We start from the raw sequence: 22,373 nt of genomic DNA on the forward strand, positions 1-22,373 counted from the left end.
AAATTATATTTTGTTCATCCCATTAAAGTAACATTCAAACTGGAAAATCTTAGAGCTTTTAAGTACTGGAAATAGTTATGGGATCTTGCAGCACTGTTTCATCTGTGCTGTAACAGTGTCACAAAATTTACTTTGGTTCCCGAGTAAAGCTGTTCTGGGCACAAGTTTGTTTTCATTGTAGTCTGAGCTGATAAAGTGTGCGGCCCAGCTGAAATGTATAACGGAGCAAAATAGAAAGAGTGATCCATATTATAGCTCTATCAATGAAGCATACACAAGCATATCATTTAATAGAGCCACAGAAAGACAAACTTTTCAATGGAAATGCTCAATATAGTACAATTCATTATGTACATTAACAATGATTGGGGTGAAAATAATGTAACTTAATGGAAAACTCTGTGAATGGTGCTCTGTGGCACGGCAGGAGTTTCTGTCAGCTGCATTTAAATCAGGGTCTGAAGTTTTTCGCTATGTTCAGTGTGCAGCATCACGTGTCTGAAGAAATAGCACATGCTGTCAGTGATTTCAACCACTAGAGGCTGCTATCACACTGCATAATAAAAAAATGAATTTTTGCCGATAACCGATTATTCCAGTAATCAAGTATTGGCAATTAGTCAGCGAAACCGATACATCTATTACAAACTATATATCATTCTAAAGATCTAAGCCTCAAGCATTGACGACAGATCACTGTTTCTCAAATGGGAAGCTTATGAGGAATGTATTTGCTAAATGTAAGCAGTACATATAAAAACAACACATCCACAGCTGTAAATCTCAGTTTAGTTTGAAAGGTAAGGGGCCCCTGAACGACATCACAAAGAGTACTGTTAGTGCAACCAAGCAACAGTGTTGTAATGTGGATGTTAATTCTTTTGTTTACATCTCATTCTTTGGGTACAGTACTGTTTGTCTCGGTAGTAAAAAACAGCATGGTTTCATAGCATACATTGTCACGAACAGAATGAGACCATCCACTAAAAAAAGTAAAAGATACGCAAAAAATAGGAATATAATTTATTTGAATTCTGGTGTTCTCTCATGGTGGAAGTTTCAAATTTCAATAATTTATGCAAGATACAACATAGATGACATAAAAATTTTAAAATGAGTAAATTTATAATTTTAAGGGAAAAATAAGTTGATTTTAAATTTCATGGCATCAACATATCTCAAAAAAGTTGGGACAAGGCCATGTTTACCACTGTGTGGCATCCCCTCTTCTTTTTATAACAGTCTGTAAATGTCTGGGGGCTGAGGAGACAAGCTTTTCATGTTTAGTAATAGGAATTTTGTCCCATTCTTGTCTAATATAGGCTTCTAGTTGCTCAACTGTCTTAGGTCTTCTTTGTCACATCTTCCTCTTTATTATGCTCCAAATGTTTCCTATGGATGAAAGATCTAGACTGCAGACTGGCCATGTCAGTACCCGGATCCTTCTTCTATACAGCCATGATGTTGTAATTGATGCAGTATGTGGTCTGGCATTGTCATGTTGGAAGATGCAAGGTCTTCCCTGAAAGAGACGATGTCTGAATGGGAGCATATGTTGTTAAATAAAATATAATTTTGTGAGATTTGTAAATTATTATATTTCTTTTTTACTCACAATTTGTACAGTGTCCCAACTTTTTTGGAATTTGGTTTGTAAATGCGTCTATGTGAATAGAGAATGATTACTGACCATTTTGTACATCGGTATACTGACTGTTTGAGCATCTATCAATGTGAATGCTGTATTTCTAGCAATTTCAGGATGTACTGTAATTTCTATTCAGATTTGAAATTGAAACTCATGACATGTGACTTTCAACCCATGACTTTTTCTGGATTTCTCCAGGACTGATTTCATTTATTTCTATATGAAATAAAAATAAATAAATAAATGAATCAGTGTGGTACAATTTTCTCAAGGCACTTCAGTGTCTATAACTTTTTATCTTTTTAAGCATTATCCACTGGGTGATGGACAGTAAAGCCCAAAGTGTTTTCTTTCCAAAGACACCAAAATTGTTTGTGTAGTACACTGAAGTGTGTGTGTGTGTGTGTCCCTAATCATACAGCTATTTCCTGCATGCTTTAATATTGTACAGTAAGAAAGTTATTTTCCTTAACCAGGAAATTAGCATTCTTAGAATTGAAAGAATAGTTAAAATTAGTTAAAATGATTCATATTTCCCCTTTGAGCTGATCCACTACAGTGTTAATAATAAACATAGGTCTCAACATTCTTAGACACTAACATTCATTATGTTACATTTAAACACTCTTATCATTATTATTATTATTATTATTATTATTATTATTATTATTATTATTATTTTGTTTTATAATATATAGAGCATGAAAACATCCTTTTGTCATACAAGGATCAGATGCTTTTTTTTTTTTTTTTCACTTGAACATTTTAGTTTGGAACTATAGTTTGTACAGTACCTCACATTGGCTTCATACAGATTACTTAACAGATAATATGTGTTTTCCTTTTCCTTCCTTTAGTTTCATTTAAAAGTAGACATTTAAACCTCTTAACCTGCACCCTGGGTGCCCTGAACTCCCAATGTTTGGACTTGTCAATATTCATTTAATAGAATAGATTAAATGAAACGGGACAAATTTAATCTTGACAAACTATATATCATTATAAAGATCTAAGCCTCAAGCATTGAAGACAGATCGCTGTTTTTCAATGGAAAGCTCATAAAGAATGTATTTGCTAAATTTGTGTCAACAATACACATCAAAACATGAAGAATGAAAATGCAGCACATACCAGTTTGCATCCACAGCTCTAATTTCCGGTTTAGTTAGAAAGGTAAGGGTCCACTGAAAGAAATCTCATGGTGCACGTTTAGTCCAACGAAGTAACGTTGTATGATAATTCCTTTGTTTACATTTCAGTTATTCAGGGACAGATTTGTGTGTCCATTATGGAATAACTCCCACTCAGAAACTGCGTCTAGGTAGTAAAAAAAAAAAAACGGCATGGTTTTTAAACGTACAGTGTCACAAAGACACTTGTGACAAACGCTCTGGAGATGTCATCTGATGGAGGCGGAACGTAGCAATCACCTTTTTTTTTCAATTTATATATGTGGGAGTGTGTTTTATGTGGAATGTGCCTGTATCTGCACGATAACCATCTGTTTGAGTGCAATTCAGCTCGCTATTACTGTGTAATCACGGCTATCAATGTGAACACCATCTATATGAATAGTGTGATTTATTGAGTTTATGGTGCATCTCTATGATTACCATCTCTATAACTGGCCTTGTAGTTCCCCCTAGATTATGGAATGACTTACCCATATCAATTAGAGTGGCCTCATAGTTGTTGTTTTTTAATTCAAGTAAAAAAAAATTGTTTGATGAGGCATTCAACATATCCATTTCATTGTATTTTATTAACAAATTTATGTAGCACTTATTTTATTTTATTTTATGATATTTCATTCAAATATATATTTGTACTGTGGTTTTATTGTTGTTAGTTTATGATTTTTTATTAATACTGTAAAGCACATTGGACAATGTATATTGTATTTAATTGTGCTAAATAAATAAATTGCCATTGCCAACTGCCATTCTAGCGCTCAAATAAATCACTTATATGATGTCTAAGTTTCTGTCTATTGTTTTATAATTAAAAAAAAATGTGCAGTGGTACGTTTAATGACTAAAATAGTTTGTAGAACCCTTCAATACAGTTAGTAAATAATTTTTATATTTGGTGGGAGGGGGACTAGACATGGTTGCTGGAATCTCATTTTTCATGGTATCTTCTTCACATTTTAAATAAAAGCTCATGAGACATTTAACTTTCAACCCATTACTTTTCTACAGTGCTCTAGGACTGATTTCATTTATTTTTATATTAAAAATCTGTATAAATATATATATATATATATATATAGAGAGAGAGAGAGAGAGAGAGAGAGAGAGAGAGAGAGAGCTGGCTAATTAAGCTGTTTAAGCTTTCTATAGACATATTTTTTCTTATATTTCTCTTGTATTTCTCATATTTCTCTATGTGTCAGGTATTCCCTGAGTTTTGGTTCATTTTTGTGATGCATTACAGAAAGAAGTTTGTGGAGACAGAAAGATTTTTGCACACAGATAAAAGTAGACACTTAACAGTTTTTTATAATTTTTAACTCATAACTTTATGACCAAAATTGACAGAATATTTTTAGTGTCTTTAACACTGATAGGAAAAAAGTGGTCTGGATTCATGAATGTGATTGTCAGCCTCAGGGGGTTAAACAGTCATTCTTTATTCCAGCATTGTCTGATCTTAACTGGCTACCTTCCTGAACTACTAACCTGTCACTAATCCTTCTTCAGTCCTCTTCATCTATTGTTCCCTTTTGTGAGCCTCTTCTGTTACCTGCAAAGATAAAAGTCTGGCCCAGTCATCAGCCCACTTAGAGGATTTAAAAATCACTTTTAGGAGTTGTTTGGTCAGACTGCCACCAACCTATCAAAGCATGATCATCTCTACCATTTGCATCAAGTTGAATTGTTAGTCAGTGACTATGCTCTGCAGTTCTACACCCTGGCAGCCATCAGCAGTTGGAATGAGACCACTCAGAAAACTGCATTTATCAAGGCCTCAACACTTATATACGCATACAGATGGCAATTTATGAAAATGTGATAGATCTGGAAAGCTTTATTCAAAGATCCCTCTGAATTTCACAGCGCCTCACTGCTCTTGATCAGCCTTCTTAGCCCCCTTCATCCACTTCTCCTTCTGTTGCCCCTCCTGCACCTGAGCCACTTAGATTCCAAATCTGCAGGCAACTTCATCTCAATCTTTAAAGACTCCAGCTCAAAAAGAGCCCCTGTTCATAAATTCTAAATATCCACTGGTCCCACTTTATATTAGGTGGCCTTAACTACTATGTACTTACATACATATTGTATTTTAAAACACTTTTGCTGCTATTGAGGTGGGATAGGGGTAAGGTTAGGGAGAGGGTTGGAGGTATGGGTAAGTTTAAGGGTGGGTTAAGGTGTAAAGTATGGGTCAACAGTGTAATTAGAAATGTAATTACAGAAATTAAATACAGATGTAATTACATGTCGTTTTTTTAATATAAGTACAATGTAAAAACATGTATGTACACAATAAGTACATTTTACTAAATTATTAATTAAAATGTAAGTACGTAGTAGTTAGGGCCACTTAATATAAAGTGGGTCCTATCCACTCATTAGTGGGAAGTTTAAGTTTAAGTTAAAGTTTAAGTTCGCATCAAACACTGTACCCCCCACAGTAACACTCTGATCCGGCTGTTTCCATTAAGAACCTATCTCGTTCATGGTGCTGGACGGCTCCACTGTTGACATCATCCTGGGATGCCCTTGGTTGTCACACTCCTCGTTGGTGAGTTGGAATACTGGAGAGATTCAGAAGTGGAGTAAATACTGTCAACAATTGCTTATAAGTCATCCGGAAGTCACTATCCTGTCACTCTGTCATCTCCATCTACTCCACCACCACTGAAAGCCCTGAGACAAACAACAAACAAGCGGTTCCTGATGAATATTGGGCATTCCAGGATGTTTTTCAGTAAGCAGTTGGCCACAGAATTACCACCTACATCTACATCCCCTGCCGCCTCTAGCTTATTCTTCATGAGGCTTGAGACAGTGTTTTGATTACCGTGCTCTTAATGCCCAGACAGTGAATTCTAAGGGTTCATTAATAAGGTGTTCACATGGACCAGAGGAAAGTGCAAGCCATCCTCTACTGGTCACAACCCACATTCATCACAGTCGTTCAGTGCTTCCTGGACTTTCCCAACTTTACAGCCAATTCATTGCAAATATACGTCAGATCTGCACACCACTCTCCACACTTCTCAAGGACCAGCCCAAGTCTCTGTTATGGAACCCTTAATCCACAAAGGCATTTGGCTCAAAGAAGTCTTTTGTACAGTTGCTTCCTTAGAACATCCTAACTTAGAACTTTTATTTATTTTTGAAGTAGATGCTTCCAACACCAGTGCAGGAGCTGTTCTATTCCAGTGGCAGAGTGAGCCTCAAATCCTCCATCCATTTGCCTTCTACTCCCATAAGATTTCTCCGGTGGACATCGATTGATGAAAAACACATGAATAACAAGAAGCTGTTGGCTATTCTTGGCTATAGCTTTAGGTGTCTTTAGAAGATTGGAAACATTGGCTTGAGGGAGCCAAACATAATCTCAAAGTCATCACAGACCATCACAACCTTGAATTTTTCAAAGAAGCTATCTTGAAATAGTCTGCATGAGTAATCGTTTTTCAGTCATGCCATGTTTCCTAAACACCAACGATTAAGCTATTTGATACCTCTGTAACCCATACTGAAGAGTTTTTGTTTGTAAATAATTATCCGTTATTTCTGAAACGTTGTACGTTGGGGATTGCCTTTTATTTTGTAAACTTCGCTTTCTCCTGGTTTAAGCTAGCTAGGGAGTTAGGGAAGACTTTTGTATTTATGTTTTGGGTATGTTCTTTGTTAGGTAATTTAAACTTTTCTAAACCCCTAATTAGATTAACGTTAGTCTTGTTATTTTGGCATGGGTCCCCTTCTGAAAATATGTACTTCTAATCATTGATTTAAAAAATAATATTGATTTAAAAAATAGTAAACAAACTTTTCAGCTTGTGAGCAAGCCTCTGTTGTTGTCATTGTGATCTGGGACATGAGAGCAAAATAATTTTTTATTTATTTTTTATTCTTGTCATCAGCCTTACCAAACCTAGACTGGTCAGGTTGTGACATTCACCTATAGACCAGGACAGAAGAACTTCAAGGTGGATTCTCTCTCCTACATGCGCAATACAGAACCCCAGTTAACACTTCCAGTGCCCATTATCCCTACAGCCATCATCATTAGTGCCATCCAGTTGTCCACTGATGACCCAACAGCAGACAAACCTGCTCTGAACCAGCTCCACCAGTAGGTCTTGAGGGAGGATCTACAGTTAGGTCCATATATTTTTGGGCACAGGCACAATTTCTATTTTAATAGCTGCTGACAAAACATATTCAAGAATGAATACGGGCTTAAAGTGAACACCCAATCTTTAATTTCAGGGTATTCACATCAAAATTGGAGGAAAAGTTAAGGAATTACAACTCTTTAATTTGCACCCCCCCCCCCCCAACCCCCATTTATATCAAGCAATCTGAAGTAATTAGGCAATTGACTCAAAGCTGTTTCATGGACAGGTCTGAGCTATTCCTTCATTATTATTTTTTTACATCAATTAAGGCTGGCCAGACACTTGATGATTTTAAGGAATATGTAAAGCCTGGTTTGCAACCCTGAACTATGGGGGGGGGGCAAATTTAAGACTTGTCGCAAACTTTGTCTAAAAAAAATCCTCTATTGTCTGGTGTCATTACAGTTATTGGCCTCTGATGTGATACCCGAGATACCCAAATGAGAGTGAGCAAACATCACCTGCCAAATGTTGCATGCTTCTATAGCTGAAACTTTGCAGCCACAAACATGACATGAAAGCAGAGAACATCATCAATATACTGTGCTATACTTTGTTTTTCACTGTAAAACAGAATACATGCCAGGAGAGCCAGCTGACAATGCTGTTTTTTTCAATTTGTTTTTCTTCTTCTGATCAGTCACATTTGATCTTGTCTCTGTGAGATCACGTGTCACTGTGAAATCATTCCTACAATCAAAGTGTGTGGTCTCGCGGTCTGGTCGAATCATCTAGTGTGTGCATTCAGAGGATTATAAGGCTAAACATCATCTCAGGTTACGAATGTAACCATGGTTCCCTGAGTAGGGAAGGAGACACTGTGTCCTCTAGGGGTCGCTATGGGGAACACCTCGTCGTGACCCGTTTCTGAAGCATACAATGAAACAACACCAACGTGTTAGCCTCTGATGTCACTACCAGTGTGGCTATAAACAGGTACCGGGAGAACACGTCAATCACTTATTCGTCTGAAGCTTGCGTCCGAAGCATAGCAGGGAGCTAGAGGATGCATTGTTTCGTTCTCTACTCAGGGAACCATGGTTACATTCGTAACCTGAAATGTTCACTCTCAAGGGAACTTCTAACGTCCTTCGTCCTCTAGGGGTCGTTATGAGGAACAATATACCCTTGCCGCCATGCTGAGGGGAGTGCAGGCCAGAATCATGGTGAGCACCAAGTACCAACTCTACCATTTCAACGGGAGTTGCCCCTGGGATGTTTAGATGGCTCTCTGTGACAGTACCCCTTACGGCCAAAGGCCTAAGCTACATACCCAACTTAATTGTTAGGACCTCGGCCCGGGGCTGAAGGCTTGGAATCAGGAAATATTCCTTTAAAGTGTTACAGCTTAGAACCTAGCATTTTATACCAAGTCTTGCCTCTCACACAGGGGCTACTGCTAGCTTTTGCATAAGCTTGCTGAAAGAGCTGTCTCAACAGTTCTCTTTTAACAACACCCTGTTTAGATACATAGGTGGCACCCAAGATGAATGGAGCTTTTACCAACTCAAGAAAGGGCACGAAGCAACCGCATGAAGCCCTCACCATATAGGATTGTTCTAAGAAGGGGCTCTCATGGCACTCTGATTGAGCAGCTCATAAATGGAATGGTGTATCTCAAAACAGTATTTTTGAGAGTCATCAACTCGATTTATGGAGACAATACTGGAGTGCTCTGGTGAAAAAAAAAACAGAACTCCATCTCATATGAGAGGAGAACTCTGAGCTCAGAGTAGCGTGCTCATAAGCGACCCTTCTTGGAAAAAGGGGAGTGCTGCTAAACTACCATAATGTTGAGGGAAGCAATGCATGAAGTGTATAAACAAATACACACTGGCTGAATGGAGCCAAAGAAACCAAGGTCTAATCATCTCAAGAAAGGGGAACGAAGTGGAGCGTGTAACCCTTACCTTACTTTATTCTAGAAACCTTGGCGTGTGTACCTAAAAGTTCCTAAGCTTCGCAGAGGTGCTGAATTGCATGGGAGAGGCAAGCCTGAATTTTACAAACCTCGGGCGATGGGAGCATCACATACAAGAAAACTTCTGTAACTGCCACCTCTACCTCCCGCTGGATGCGACAGCACAACTAAGCAGCCGGGAGACCCCTCAGGGTGACTTGGCCGGACATCTATGAAATTCCCTGCAGTGCTGTGCCAGGCCTGATGATCAAGGAGGCTCCCGCAGAAACCTGTGATCTCAGCCGCCTAATACCGGAACATGAAGCCGGATGGCTGGTGCTGGCGAGTATTTAGTAAAATACTAAATTGACGGAGGCGACCTGCTTGGTATCATGGACAGAGATTCATGGTGTGGCGCAGCTTGGCTACCTGATCAGAAAAAAGGCCCTCGCCTCTATCCAGGTCTTTTAGCAGATCAGTCTGATATGCTTGAAGCACCACCATCGTCTGTAATAAAGCTCTAGCCTGACCTGCTGCTGCGTATGCCTTGCCATATAAGCCAGATTAATGTCTGAAGGGGCTTAGATGGAGGGAGATTAAGAGAGGATGTCTCCCCCGCAGAGAGCGCAAAAGGGAAAGTCCCTTTTTAAACCATTCAGACAGATCCACCTGCAGTTTGAAGTTCCCTTGAAAGGGAACAGTTGAACAGTCTTTATGTCTGTGGTCTCCTATGATTTGAAAATCTTTTAAGATTTGAAAATCGTCTAGTGTGCGGCCAGCCTAAGCGAGTATAAGTTCTGGAGATGATTCTACTGTAAATATTCCATTTGCATTTAGAAGCGGATGCTTTGAATCCACATCACCTGGTCAAAGGAGCTCTCCATCCAAGTGAAAATTGTTATGCTTCAAAATCAAAACAAATCCATCAGAGAGATAACAGGAACATCGGGATTGGCCAAAATATTTTGTATATTCTGAGAAAAAAAAGTAACGCACCAATGAACTCAGTAATACAAACAGGCTTATATATCCACAGAGGAAAACAGTGGTGGATGATCAGAGGATCCTCCTCATGGTAAAGAAAAGCCCTGTCACAACATCCAGCCAAGTGAAGAACACTCTCCAGGAGGGAGGCATTTCACTGTCAAAGTCTACATTCAAGAGAAGACTGGAAGATCAATCCCCGGCTCCACCTGACCAAATTTTGAGGTGACCTTGAGCAAGACACCTAACCCCAGCTGCTCTTGACGAGCTGGATGGCGCCTTGCATGGCTGACACCAACGCCGTCAGTGTATGAATGAGTTGTGTGAATGGGTGAATGTCAGGCAATTTGTAAAGCGCTTTGGGTGACCATGGGTCTGTTGAAAGTGCTATATAAATGCAGTCCATTTACCATTTATCAAGGTGCAGCCTGACTGACCATGGATTTCACTTGCTGAAGGCAAAACTAAAGGAAGGAATACCCACAAACAAACAACAACTGAAGTCAGCTGCAGCAAAAGCCTGGCAAGACATCACAAAAGAGGAAACGTTGCACTAAAGCTTAAAGTCTGAACTTTGATTTAATCTTTATTATTTCATTTTAATTCTATGCTTGTGGCATACAGAGCCGAAATGATGAAAATTGTGTCAGTGACCAAATATATATGGACCTACCTGTATGTGTCTGTCTGTTTTCAACCTTCTTCTACCCCTTGTGGACTCAGCATACACATATCTGGACTCTGGACACCCAGCCAGCCAGCAAACCCTCTTGCTCCTCCATAGATGATACTGGTAGCTCTGAATGTACCATCTCCAAGAATCCATGCCACCTTCCAGAATGAAAATTAGTTAAACTACCACTGCCTTGCAGACTGTTGTCCCATGTTGAAGTAGATTTCATTACAGACTAACCACCTTCAGGATTACGTACCAGCATTCTTGGTGTGAATACTTTGTGACTCACTTTTGTGTCACAATCCACCAGTTGAGAAACACTGGTCTAGTGGTCATAAACAAATAAACAGTACTGGGTTAGTCCTAAGGGCACACTTATTTTATATGTATTTGGCACCACCTATTGTTGCAGGTTCATTATTGCTTCCCCAGATACTTTCCACCCAGGGTGTCAGATCGGAGGCAAACACACACCTACCTGAAGCAACATCTTTGTGGATTTTCACCTTGGGAAGAACAACAATAAGAAAAAAGGCATCAATTAAAGGAATATAATATTCAAGCCAAAATATGTTAGAGGTGTTTGGGACTCTCAAAAGTAAACCCTATTGTCAAGATTTTGACAAAACATTGAATTGACTGACAGATAGGGATCATTAATTTGCCATCACTCCCAAGTCATCTGGATAAGGACAGTAGATGTAGTAGGTTGTGGTTAATGATTTAAATCTAGAGAGTGGGGGTTATTAATGCACAGGCTTACTTATCGTTGTCTACCTACTCTCCGTTATTCTGAAGTTGTGTGCATAATTCAAATTCAGAGAAGCTCAGTGCCATTAAAGTGTACCTGAAAAGGTTTAAAAGTTAAAGAAATTTCAGATCAAGCTTGTGAAAAAGAAATTATCCTCTGCAATAATGAGATAAGTATTTAAGAGGCATAAATTGTAAAGGTAACCGTTACTGTATGGGACATAATATAGAAGATAGTTTAAGGCTGATATCAGATTTAAAAAGTCACTTAGGTAACAAAGTCTTTATTAATCTGCCTGTCTCTTGTTTTGTTTTTCTGTTTTGCAGCAGTATCCCTCGCACTAGCTTTGAATGGTGTCTTCACAAATACCATCAAGTTGATAGTTGGCAGGTAATGTACAAACATGATTTATGTACTATTTCCATCAGAATTTTATGCCAGAATTGTTCTAGGTTCAATTAAATGAACATTTAATGTTCTCTGAGCTGCTTTTAGACATTTCACATAAGTTATTATATTTACAGTAATTACTCCACTTTAAATACAAAACATAGTGAAAATGCATAGCTTGAATACATACATCTATTCATCCTTTAAACCTGCAGGCAGTGGAGTACCCTGAAAGAAAAGTCATATATACACACACACACACACACGCACACACACACAGTGGGTAGGGAAAGTATTCAGACCCCCTTAAATTTTTCACTCTGTTATATTGCAGCCATTTGCTAAAATCATTTAAGTTCATTTTTTTTCCTCATTAATGTACACACAGCACCCCATATTGAGAGAAAAACACATAATTGTTGACAAATGTACATTTATTAAAAGAGAAGAACTGAAATATCACATGGTCCTAAGTATTCAGCCCCTTTGCTCAGTATTTAGTAGAAGCACCCTTTTGATCGAATACAGCCATGAGTCTTTTTGGGAAAGATGCAAAAAGTTTTTCACACCTGGATTTGGGGATCCTTTGCCATTCCTTATAGCAGATACAGTTCTGTCATGTTGGATGGTAAACGTTAGTTTAAAGCCATTTTCAGGTCTCTCCAGAGATGCTCAATTGGGTTTAAGTCAGGGCTCTGGCTGGGCCATTCAAGAACAGTCACAGAGTTGTTGGAAGCCACTCCTTCATTATTTTAGCTTTGTGCTAAGATCATTGTCTTGTTGGAAGGTGAACCTTCGGCCCAGTCTGAGGTCCTGAGCACTCTGGAGAAGGTTTTCATCCAGGATGTCCCAGTACTTGGCCGCATTCATCTTTCCTCTCGATTGCAACCAGTCATCCTGTCCCTGCAGCTGAAAAACACCCACATAGCATGATGCTGCCACAACCATGCTTCACTGTTAGGACTGTATTAGACAGTGCCTGGATTCATCCACACATACCGCTTAGAATTAAGGCCAAAAAGTTCTACCTTGGTCTCATCAGACCAGAGAATCCTTCAGGCGTTTTTTTTAGCAAACTCAATGTAGGCTTTCATGTGTCTTGCACTGAGGAGAGGCTTCCGTTGGGCCACTCTGCCATAAAGCCCCGACTAGTGGAGGGCAGCAGTGATGGTTGACTTTCTACAACTTTCTCCCACCTCCCGACTGCATCTCTGGAGCTCAACCAGAGTGATCTTCTTTACCTCTCTCAACAAGGCTCTTCTACACCAATAGCTCAGTTTGGCCGGATGGCCAGTCCTAGGAAGGGTTCTGGTCGTCCTAAACGTCTTCCGTTTAAGGATTAAGGAGGCCACTGTGCTCTTAGGAACCTTAAGTGCAGCAGATTTTTTTTCTGTAACTGTGCCTTGCCACCAGGGCCGTTTGAAGGAATTTGGGGGCCCCAAGCAAAATGGACATAGAGGCCCCCTGACAAACCGCCCCCCAACCAATTTATTTTTTTAATAAATTTGCAAAAATGTCAACAGTTGTTTTTTTCTGTCAATATGGTGCTGTGTGTACATACATGAGGAAAAAAGATGAACTTGATTTTAGCAAATGGCTGTAATACAACAAAGAGTGAAAAATTTAAGGGGGTCTGAATCTAATATGGTCTAATATGGTGATTCATTATCAAAGTTGGAAACAGTTCTGCTGCTTAACATTTTTTCAGAACATGTGATACTTTTTTAGGATACTTTAATGAATAAAAAGAAAAAAAAAGAAAAAAAAAGAAGCTATGTTTTCAAATATAAATATTTTGTAATAATATACACCACTGGTCAGTAATTTGGGGTCGGTAATTTTTTTTCTTTCTTTTTTTTTTTTTTTTTTAAACAAAATCAATACTTTTATTCAGCAAGGATGTGTTCAATTGATAAAAAGTGATAGTAAAGAAAATATATTATTAGAATATATATTATTAGAATGTTTTATTTTATTTTGAATAAATGCAGTTATTTTTAACCTTTTATTCATCAAATATATTAGACAGCAGAACTGTTTCCAACACTCATAATAAATCAGAATATTAAAATTATTTCTAAATGATCATGTGATAGACTGGATGTTACTTGTGACACTGAAGGCTGGAGTAATCCTGAAAATTCAGCTTTGCATCACAGTAATAATTTTTTTTAAAGTGTTTTCAAATAGAAAACTATTATTTTAAGTTGTAATAATATTTCACAATATTACTGTTTTTTCTGTATTTTTGATCAAATAAATGCAGGCTTGATGAGCAGAAGAAACTTCTTTCAAAGCGATTAAAAATAGTAATGTTTCCAAACTTTTGGTCTCTACTGTATATACATTTTTTTATTCACAAAATTCTAACCTATCATTGAAGTAAAACAATTAAAAGTGTGTGTCGAAATAAATGCGAAATATATGCGAAATAAATGCTTTCTCTAGTTCCTTTTGGCCATAATTATTGGCACCCAATTATTGCGACATCCTTTTCCCAAGATAACAGCTCTGAGTTTTCTCCTAAAATGTCTGAAGGGTTTGGAGCGGAACACCTGATAAGAGATCAGAGACCATTCCTTCATACAGAATCTCTCAAGATCCTTCAGATTCACAGCTCCATGTTAATGGTGTTTCTTTTTCAGATGACCCCACTCATTTTCTAGAGAGTACAGGTCAAAACACTGGGACAGCAGGTTCAGTGACCCATTTTTGTGTTGATTTTGATGTGTTTTTTTATTTATTATTATTATTATTTTATTATTATTATTATTATTATTATTTTATTATTATTATTGTCCTAATGGAAGATCCAATCACGGCTCATACTATGATTTCTAACATAAGCAGTCAGGTTTGGATTTTTAATCTGTTGGTATTTCATAGAATCCATGATGCCATGCATGTCCAGAGCCTCTGGCAGAAAACAGGCCCACAACATTAAAGATCAGTATATTAAACTGTGGACATGGAATACATTTTTATCCCTGTTTGCACTAAACCCATCTGATGGGTTTGCTGCCACAAAGCACTTTTTTTTAGTTTCATCTGACCATAGAAGCCAGTGCAAAGTTCCAGTCGTGTCTGACAACTGAATATGCTGTTTGTTTTTGGACAAGCGAGAATAATCTTTCTTGAAACCCTTTTGAACAATATGTGGTGATGTAGGGGGCTGGAAAACTTTTATTTATTAATCTTGTTTTATAATTATTTCAATTGTTTTACTTCAGTGACAGGTTAGAATTTTGTGAATTTTTTTTAATGAAACATCAAAAGGGCAAATGGTGCAGATTGATTTTTACAGCTGTCTTTGCTCATATTTACCAAGGGTGCCAATATTAATGGAGGGCACTCTATGTAAATAAGTATGAGTATATAAGTATCCATACTGTATATGAAGACCTATTCGGATACTTCTTCTGTTATTTGTAATCAAGCTTTTGCCACTGATGTTGATCTTGATCACAGGCCAAGGCCAGACTACTTCCACCGCTGTTTCCCCGATGGACAGATGAATGAAAAGATGCTGTGTACTGGAGAGCCAGACCTGGTGTCTGAGGGCCGGAAAAGTTTTCCCAGCAGCCATTCTTCCTGTAAGTGCCAGTGTGTATGTAACGTGGGGTTTGGGATTTGTTTTTTGTCTAGGTTTTCTGGGTTGTATTTCAGAAAAGAGGTTCTATAAACTCTTGAGTTTTAACTCTGAGTTAAAACTTGAACTCTGAGTTGACTTAAATTTGTGAAATGGGAAACTTTTCGGTTTCAGAACAGCTGAACAAATTCGTCGAGTTCAATCCATCCTGAGTAGGTTCAGCACATGCACCAGGTCTATGAAATCCCATTATCAATGGAGCTCCAAAATTGCGATTTACCGAACGCATCTGAGGACCTGAGGACAATGCAGGAGGTAGAGCTGGAATGCTGTCACCTGCTTCCTTACCTTCTGACACCTCTTGACAACAATATTTACTGCACTGCCAAAGAGGCCATTAGGTGAGAGTGGAGCATCCAGCAGGAACAATCTGTCTTGTCTTCCAGCTTGGACAGATTCAACCACAGATGCCTCTCAGTGTCTACCAGTGCTGCCATTGAATGGCCAATGACTCTGGCTGTTTCCTTGGTTGCACGGAGTGAGAGAACCATGGCCCGATGCAGTTCTACCTCCTCTTTGTTGCTTGGTTCCTTAGCCGTTCAGCATGGTATGCCTGTAACACTGCCATAGTGTGCAGACATGCACTGACCTGTATGAGCTTTCCCCAGTTTGGTGGGAAGCCTTGGGGCCTTCAGAAAAGATGCCATGGTGGGGGAGTGTGTTTGTTTAATTTCCTCTTCTGATGAATGTACTGCTTCTCGGCTGGCCAGTTGATTATCAACTTGGCCACAGCGCAAATTATAAGCTACATGAGCTCCTCATATGGTAGGGACTTTTGTGAAAGTCCTCAGTGTGGATGCCCATCAAATCAACCTCTTCGGAGGAAGAGATATGAAGGGCCTGGCTCTCTCGTTGGGGGGAAGAAACCACAGAGTGTGCTTACAAACTAGGGTGACCATGTTATTTTAACAAGACATGTCATTGCTTGGATTTCTATATTGCTTGAAGTTTCCTGGTTTTGACTGTTTATGCTGCACAGACCAATCATTATTATACATCTATGTACCATGAGAGCCAAAGAGAGCAGATGACTCCTTTCAAATTGCTCTTGTGGTACTTTAATGCAGGGGCGTAGCCATCATTTCAGAAGTGTGGGGGCTCTTATTTTGGTCTAACTGACAGTATTTATTTATTTGGCTAAGATATCAAATACACTGCTGAGCAATTACCAATCATTTTTATTCTGTAATATTTTGGAGTATGCACACTGGAATGACCACGAGGTTGGCACATATGTAATGAAGTGCGTCAACAGACTGGACAGATGAAGAAGTCTAACCCTAACTGTGGTGGATACGATGAATAAGCTAAAGTCCCAAAAAGTCAGTGTGTTCCCTTAACTTGTGCTTATATTGCATTTTGTAACATGTTTCGTGTTAACAATTACAAATGTTAAACATAGAACATTTAAAGTATTTAGGACTGGTTGAATGTGATAACACTTTGAATGTTAAAGTACTTTAACAAAAAAATCTTCTGCCTACTCTTTTTAATTACTTTTTTAAGAATGGCTAAAGTGTTGAACATTGTTTGTTTTTTTCCATTACCAATATGTTGCTGCTGGTTTTAAATAAAACCTGGACCAAAATATCAAGCATGTAGGAGGTTTTTTTTATTTTTTTATTTTTTATTTTATTTTTTTAACCGTGTAATGTTGTAACGCATTTTAGTCAACTGAACGTACTTTATTAAGTCAAGTGAAAATAACATTAAACGTTGAAATTTGTTAATTTTCTATGTTTTTTTTTTTTTTTTTTTTACTATAAAAATTCAATTAGCTGAACAAAAGATCTTAAGCTGGGAGACATGTGACCTTACTCAGTGAATTGAGTTAAGTGAACTACTTAGTTTAAAAGTTGAGTAAACTCCAAAAAAAAAAAAAAAAAAAACTGTGCAGTAACTTGCCTCGTAATTTTAAGTTATTTCAGCTTTTCTTTTTTTACAGTGTATAAACTATTTATTTGTAGCAATCGTACATGTGTTTTCTGGAAATATATATATATATATATTTAGCGAGAGCTGGATGCCTTGTTGTTGTTACTTCTATGACTCAGTTTTGGACTTTCTACACGAGAGCACCCTCCGACTTCGAGTGTGGATAAAACATACTTCATGAGAGTGTTCAGCACATTTTGGATATGAACAAAAAGTAATTCATCTAAAATATTTTCTCTTTAATTTACATGTATTCTATGCCCATGCTTTGATGTCATTGATGAGTCTGCGCAGTCCTGCTTCAAGTCAAACACAAACCTAATCTGTATGCATATTTGCATTGCTTTCACCATTCTCTGCAGATCTCATCTTCTCGCGTTCCACAAATAGCTGATTATAAACAATGCCTTTATATTATTAGTCAAACTACTTTTCGATCATTAACTTCTGCAAGTATGTAAACAAGAAAACAAAGCTAAAACCTGGATATTTTAGGCAATATAGAAATCTTAGCAAGGACGTGTCCCATAAAAATGACACATATGGTCACCTTATTCCAAACCCTGAGAAAAAGCAGAGGATCTAGCAGGAGAAGACCAAGATTAGGACAAGCCCATTTCATATCCCTCTGCTCCCCTCCGTCTTGGATAACAAAAATAATAATCATTATTTTCTATAGTGCCTTCAAATGTTGCATCTCAAAGCACTTTACATCAAACAAATAAAACATAAAAATACACCTTATAAATGTTATAAAATAAGCAAAAAATAAAATAAATAAAAAAAGAAATGTGCATTCAAAACACTTAAAAATAAAATATAAAATGTATATATATATATATATATATATATATATATATATATATATATATATATATATATATATATATATATATATATAATTTTTTTTTTTTTTTTTTTAAATAAAAGCTACCCTGAAGGAATGGGTTTTAGGTGATATTAAAAAATGTTAAGATATTTTGCTTGCCTTATTTCCATAAATAAAGAGTTCCATAGTTTTGGAGCTACCAGAGAAAAAGCCCCGTCACCCATCAATCTTAAATGTTTTGATGGAACAGTTAGCAAAAATGTATTAGAGGAGCGAATGTCATGCATTGGGGTATAGGGAGTTAAAAGTTCTGACAAATAAATAAAGCTCTGACCTAAATCCACCCATGGTAACAAATTGTTGATATGTGAGTTAGCACCAATTATGTACAATATCAGAGATCCCAAAATGGTTTCTAAACAAAGTGAAAGTGACGTGACATACAGCCAAGTATGGTGACCCATCCAAAATGAACACACACCCGGAGCAGTGGGCAGCCATTTGTGCTGCGGCGCCCAAGGAGTAGTTGGGGGTTCAGTGCCTCAGCAATGGCACCTCAGTCATGTGTTACGCCCCGTCTAGGGGTAGAGCGTAACATGTGAAAAAACAAGCGTGAACCATCAACTTCTTTTGAATTTTATTTGGGAGTCCACTTTCAGGAGCTGACAGTGCCAAAATAATAAACAAAATGTGCTAAATATTAAACCCTCTAAATTACTTATCCAAAATAAAATAAAGCAAACAAAAATACAATTCTCTTAACCTAACTACCTAATCCAGAAACAGAGACCCAAACGTTACAAAAACAAAAGGTGGCGTCTAACTCCCTACTTTCCCAAAACTATTTACAATATTCAAAATAAAGATTTACAAAGAAATAAAGCTCAGAGGAATATCCAACAAATGGGGGTAAAACAAACACAAGCACCATACAAACAGCATGGTTCACAAAATGGCCACCGGCCACCACCGGCCACCCCCCTAAAGGAAATGCTGTCATCTCTCTTAAAGGGGCGAAGACCAATCAGAGGGCAACAGCAATGAGTCTGCAGGAACCAATCAGCAGAAACCTGTGCAGACACACACACAAACCAAAACACAAAAACTATAGGGTCATAACACATGGTATTGCCGGCCCGAAACTCTCTAACGATTAGGCCACGACTTCCCCACAAGTAATTAAAAAAGAATGATCTACTGTGTTAAAAGTGGCACTGAGATCAAAAAGTACCAAAACTGAAATATAGCCAGTATCTGAGGAAATTAGCAGATCATTAGTGACCTTGACCAATGCTGTTCTAATGCTATGAAATTTACGGAAACCAGACAGCAAAGGCCCAAAAAGATTGTTTTCAGTTAGCAGTAGCAAGGAGCAACAACTGGCTCCAAAACTTTAGCAAGAAAAGGGAGATTTTTAGGTTTTCATAATCAGTGTTTGTCTTTTTTGGTACTGGTGTAACCACAGCTATTTTAAAAGCTATTATAAAAGCTGCTGGTACAACACTAGTACACAAAGAGTCCTTTATAATACAGAAGACAACAGGACACAAATAAACAAAACATGATCGAATACAATAAGCTAAATGCACAAATAAGGAAGAGGCACAAATACATTTGCATGCAGAATCAAAATGCAACCAGTTTATTACTATTAAAAACAAGGTCATTCAGAACATGAAATCATAAACAGAACACATGGAGAAAAAAGGCAAAGGAACTACCCACAACAACTTCTCAAAGAGAACAACTACCAAGACTGACTAAAACACTGGGCATTACGCAGAGACACTAACAACACAACATGGAAACAAGACACACCAGGCAATGCAAAAGGACTAAACTGTAAGTTGACTTAAAAATAGCACTCTAGACAGAAAGTAACACATTAGGTACAAACACAAGACAGGGTAAGACAGGCTAAGATCACACACACTCTTGCTACCTAGATTTCATGCACAAATGTGTGTATATGCATGCTTAGTGAATAAGATCCAGTGTTTTTGTAAGACCATAACTGTCAATGTAAATGTGAAACCCTTAATTAGTAAAACTAATGCTCTGTGTTCTGCCATTTTGCGTAATCACTTTGTAGCAGAAATGACTCGAACCAGACAAATTAAAGAGTCGATCAGGGCTGTGGCTGAAACACGAGCTGAATTCCTCAGTTATGCAACAGGAAGTTATAAAACATTCTGTGCCACAAGTCCCAAGCAAGATAACCAACCAACCAACGCTTTCACAGAACATCTTTCAACATTAACACCACTAGAACAATTATTGACATTTTCAATTCGGAGAAGAGATTTGTCAAATTTGTTGTTCGTAATTGATAAGCAACGTCGGACATCACATGTAAACCCATGAGAGTTATACACCAGATCCATTGACTTCCCCCACCAAGCAGAACCAGACTGAAATTCCTAGGAGGGAAGGGGGTTTGAACCTCTGGTCTCCACAGAAATCTTTGTCAAGAGAATGACAAAGAAACTGTCTTTTGTACATATATATGGACCAAAATGAACTCCAAAATGACTTTTAAATGAATATCAGTCCATCGCTTAGCTCCATATTCATTTATATGTAACCCACACATTTGACTATCATGTTATAATCAATTATTGTGTATGTCTTTTAATAACTATGGGATAGCATAGTCATGTCTAGTATCTATGTAATTGAATATGCTTGCTTGAAATAGTCCAGACAATCAGTTATTTGTCAAATATATCATATTCTTGTTATAGGAATCATGTCCAAAATTAGACCCTGCAAGGGCAGGAAAATTCGGACCTCATGCTTGGTAAGATAAACATATGATTTATGATACCCCCGAGCCAAGACAATATCTGATTGGTCAACATTTGAGGTGTGGCCAACAGGCCAGTTTAAATACTCAGGACACCATAAAATCCTGCTTTTAGTCTCTAGCTATAATTCTACTATTAGTCATGTCTGCTTTTAGTTGTTATCTTTGATTCTGCTACTAGTCATGCCAGATTTTAGTCTCTAGCTATGCTTCTGCTATTAGTCATGTCTGCTTTTAGTTGTTAACTTTGCTTCTGCTACAAGTCATGCCAGCTTTTAGTCTCTAGCTATGCTTTTAGCTTTGCTTCTTATCTTTAGCTTTTAGCCATGCTGTTTGTCATTACTGTTCTTTGAGCGCGGTTCCAGCGTGCTTCAGCCTGCACGCCTGCTGCTACTTAGCCACGATGAGAAGAAACACAACCTAGTTTCGTCGTTGTTTATTTATTTTCTTTTCCGTTTGAGAGTTTCATGTTCTGAGTTAAGTTTTGTAACGCCGTCTGACCTCGACTGCCCGTTCAACTTCAACCAGTGCACACAACTGCATCTTCAGCCAACGGCCCACCACGGGCCTTCCTAAGACATCACTTCAACGACTACTGAACTTCCAGCCAATCAACGACAACTTTACACAGGCAATGTACCTTCAGACATTTGTGCTGGTGTATCTAATATAATTTTAACCTCATTGAGGAACTCCATGCAAGGGTTAATTAAGTGATTGATGGCTGTTCATGTCTATGCAATTTAACGTATTGCTGTAAACTTGGGATTCCATATTTCCATTCTCTTATACTCATCTTTCCCTAACTTTTGATCTTCCTGTGACTTGTGTGAATGTGTGAGTGCGTGCGTTTATATGTTAGATTAGTTTATATGTCTTAGATTTATCTAATAAAGCCGTATTCATATTGAAAAGAGAAGTATCTTGTGTTTGTGCTTACAAGTTAATGTCTTAAACTGCGGATCTTGTTACTGTGCTAATTGATAGTGTCTTCACTATACTTTGGATATTAATATCCATTGCAGATTTGATGTTAAACGGCTTGTTCAGTGAATCGCAGGGCGTCTAAGTGATCAGCCGTGAAACAGTGATTCTGTTCAAATTCCCTTTAAAAACCTTAAATGATTCCCTTTGAGCTAAATTGACCTGTTTCTCTTACACTTTTCAAAATCCAACATAATTTTGAATTGGCATATTGGATACCAAATTATTCAGTTTCATACAATCATCAGTTTTGCTGATACCTTTATCGTTAATGTAACAGCGCAAAGCTCCAAATCTCTATTCAAGTTAATTTTTTAATAGCTGTAGTAATTAATGTAAAGCATTGTTGATACTCAACTATATATCTCAACGAGACCAGATGAAACTTCTAAATTATCCTAGCTAACAGTGTTTTCCTTTTAAATTCGGATAAGAGATATTAGTTATTGGACCAAAAACATTGCA

General features: G+C 37.7%; 1 protein-coding gene across 1 annotated transcript in view; it reads left to right on the plus strand.

Moving 5' to 3' along the window:
- The window catches only part of plpp4 (phospholipid phosphatase 4), a 216,857-nt gene that overhangs the window by 140,579 nt on the left and 53,905 nt on the right, over positions 1-22,373 (plus strand). Inside the window, exons 4-5 of the mRNA XM_052572136.1 lie at positions 11,642-11,705; positions 15,174-15,298. Coding sequence (XP_052428096.1) covers positions 11,642-11,705; positions 15,174-15,298 — 189 coding nt within the window. The remainder of the gene's footprint in view (positions 1-11,641; positions 11,706-15,173; positions 15,299-22,373) is intronic.

Source organism: Carassius gibelio, chromosome B13 (assembly GCF_023724105.1).
Source record: "Carassius gibelio isolate Cgi1373 ecotype wild population from Czech Republic chromosome B13, carGib1.2-hapl.c, whole genome shotgun sequence".
In the NCBI taxonomy this organism is placed as follows: Eukaryota; Metazoa; Chordata; class Actinopteri; order Cypriniformes; family Cyprinidae; genus Carassius; species Carassius gibelio.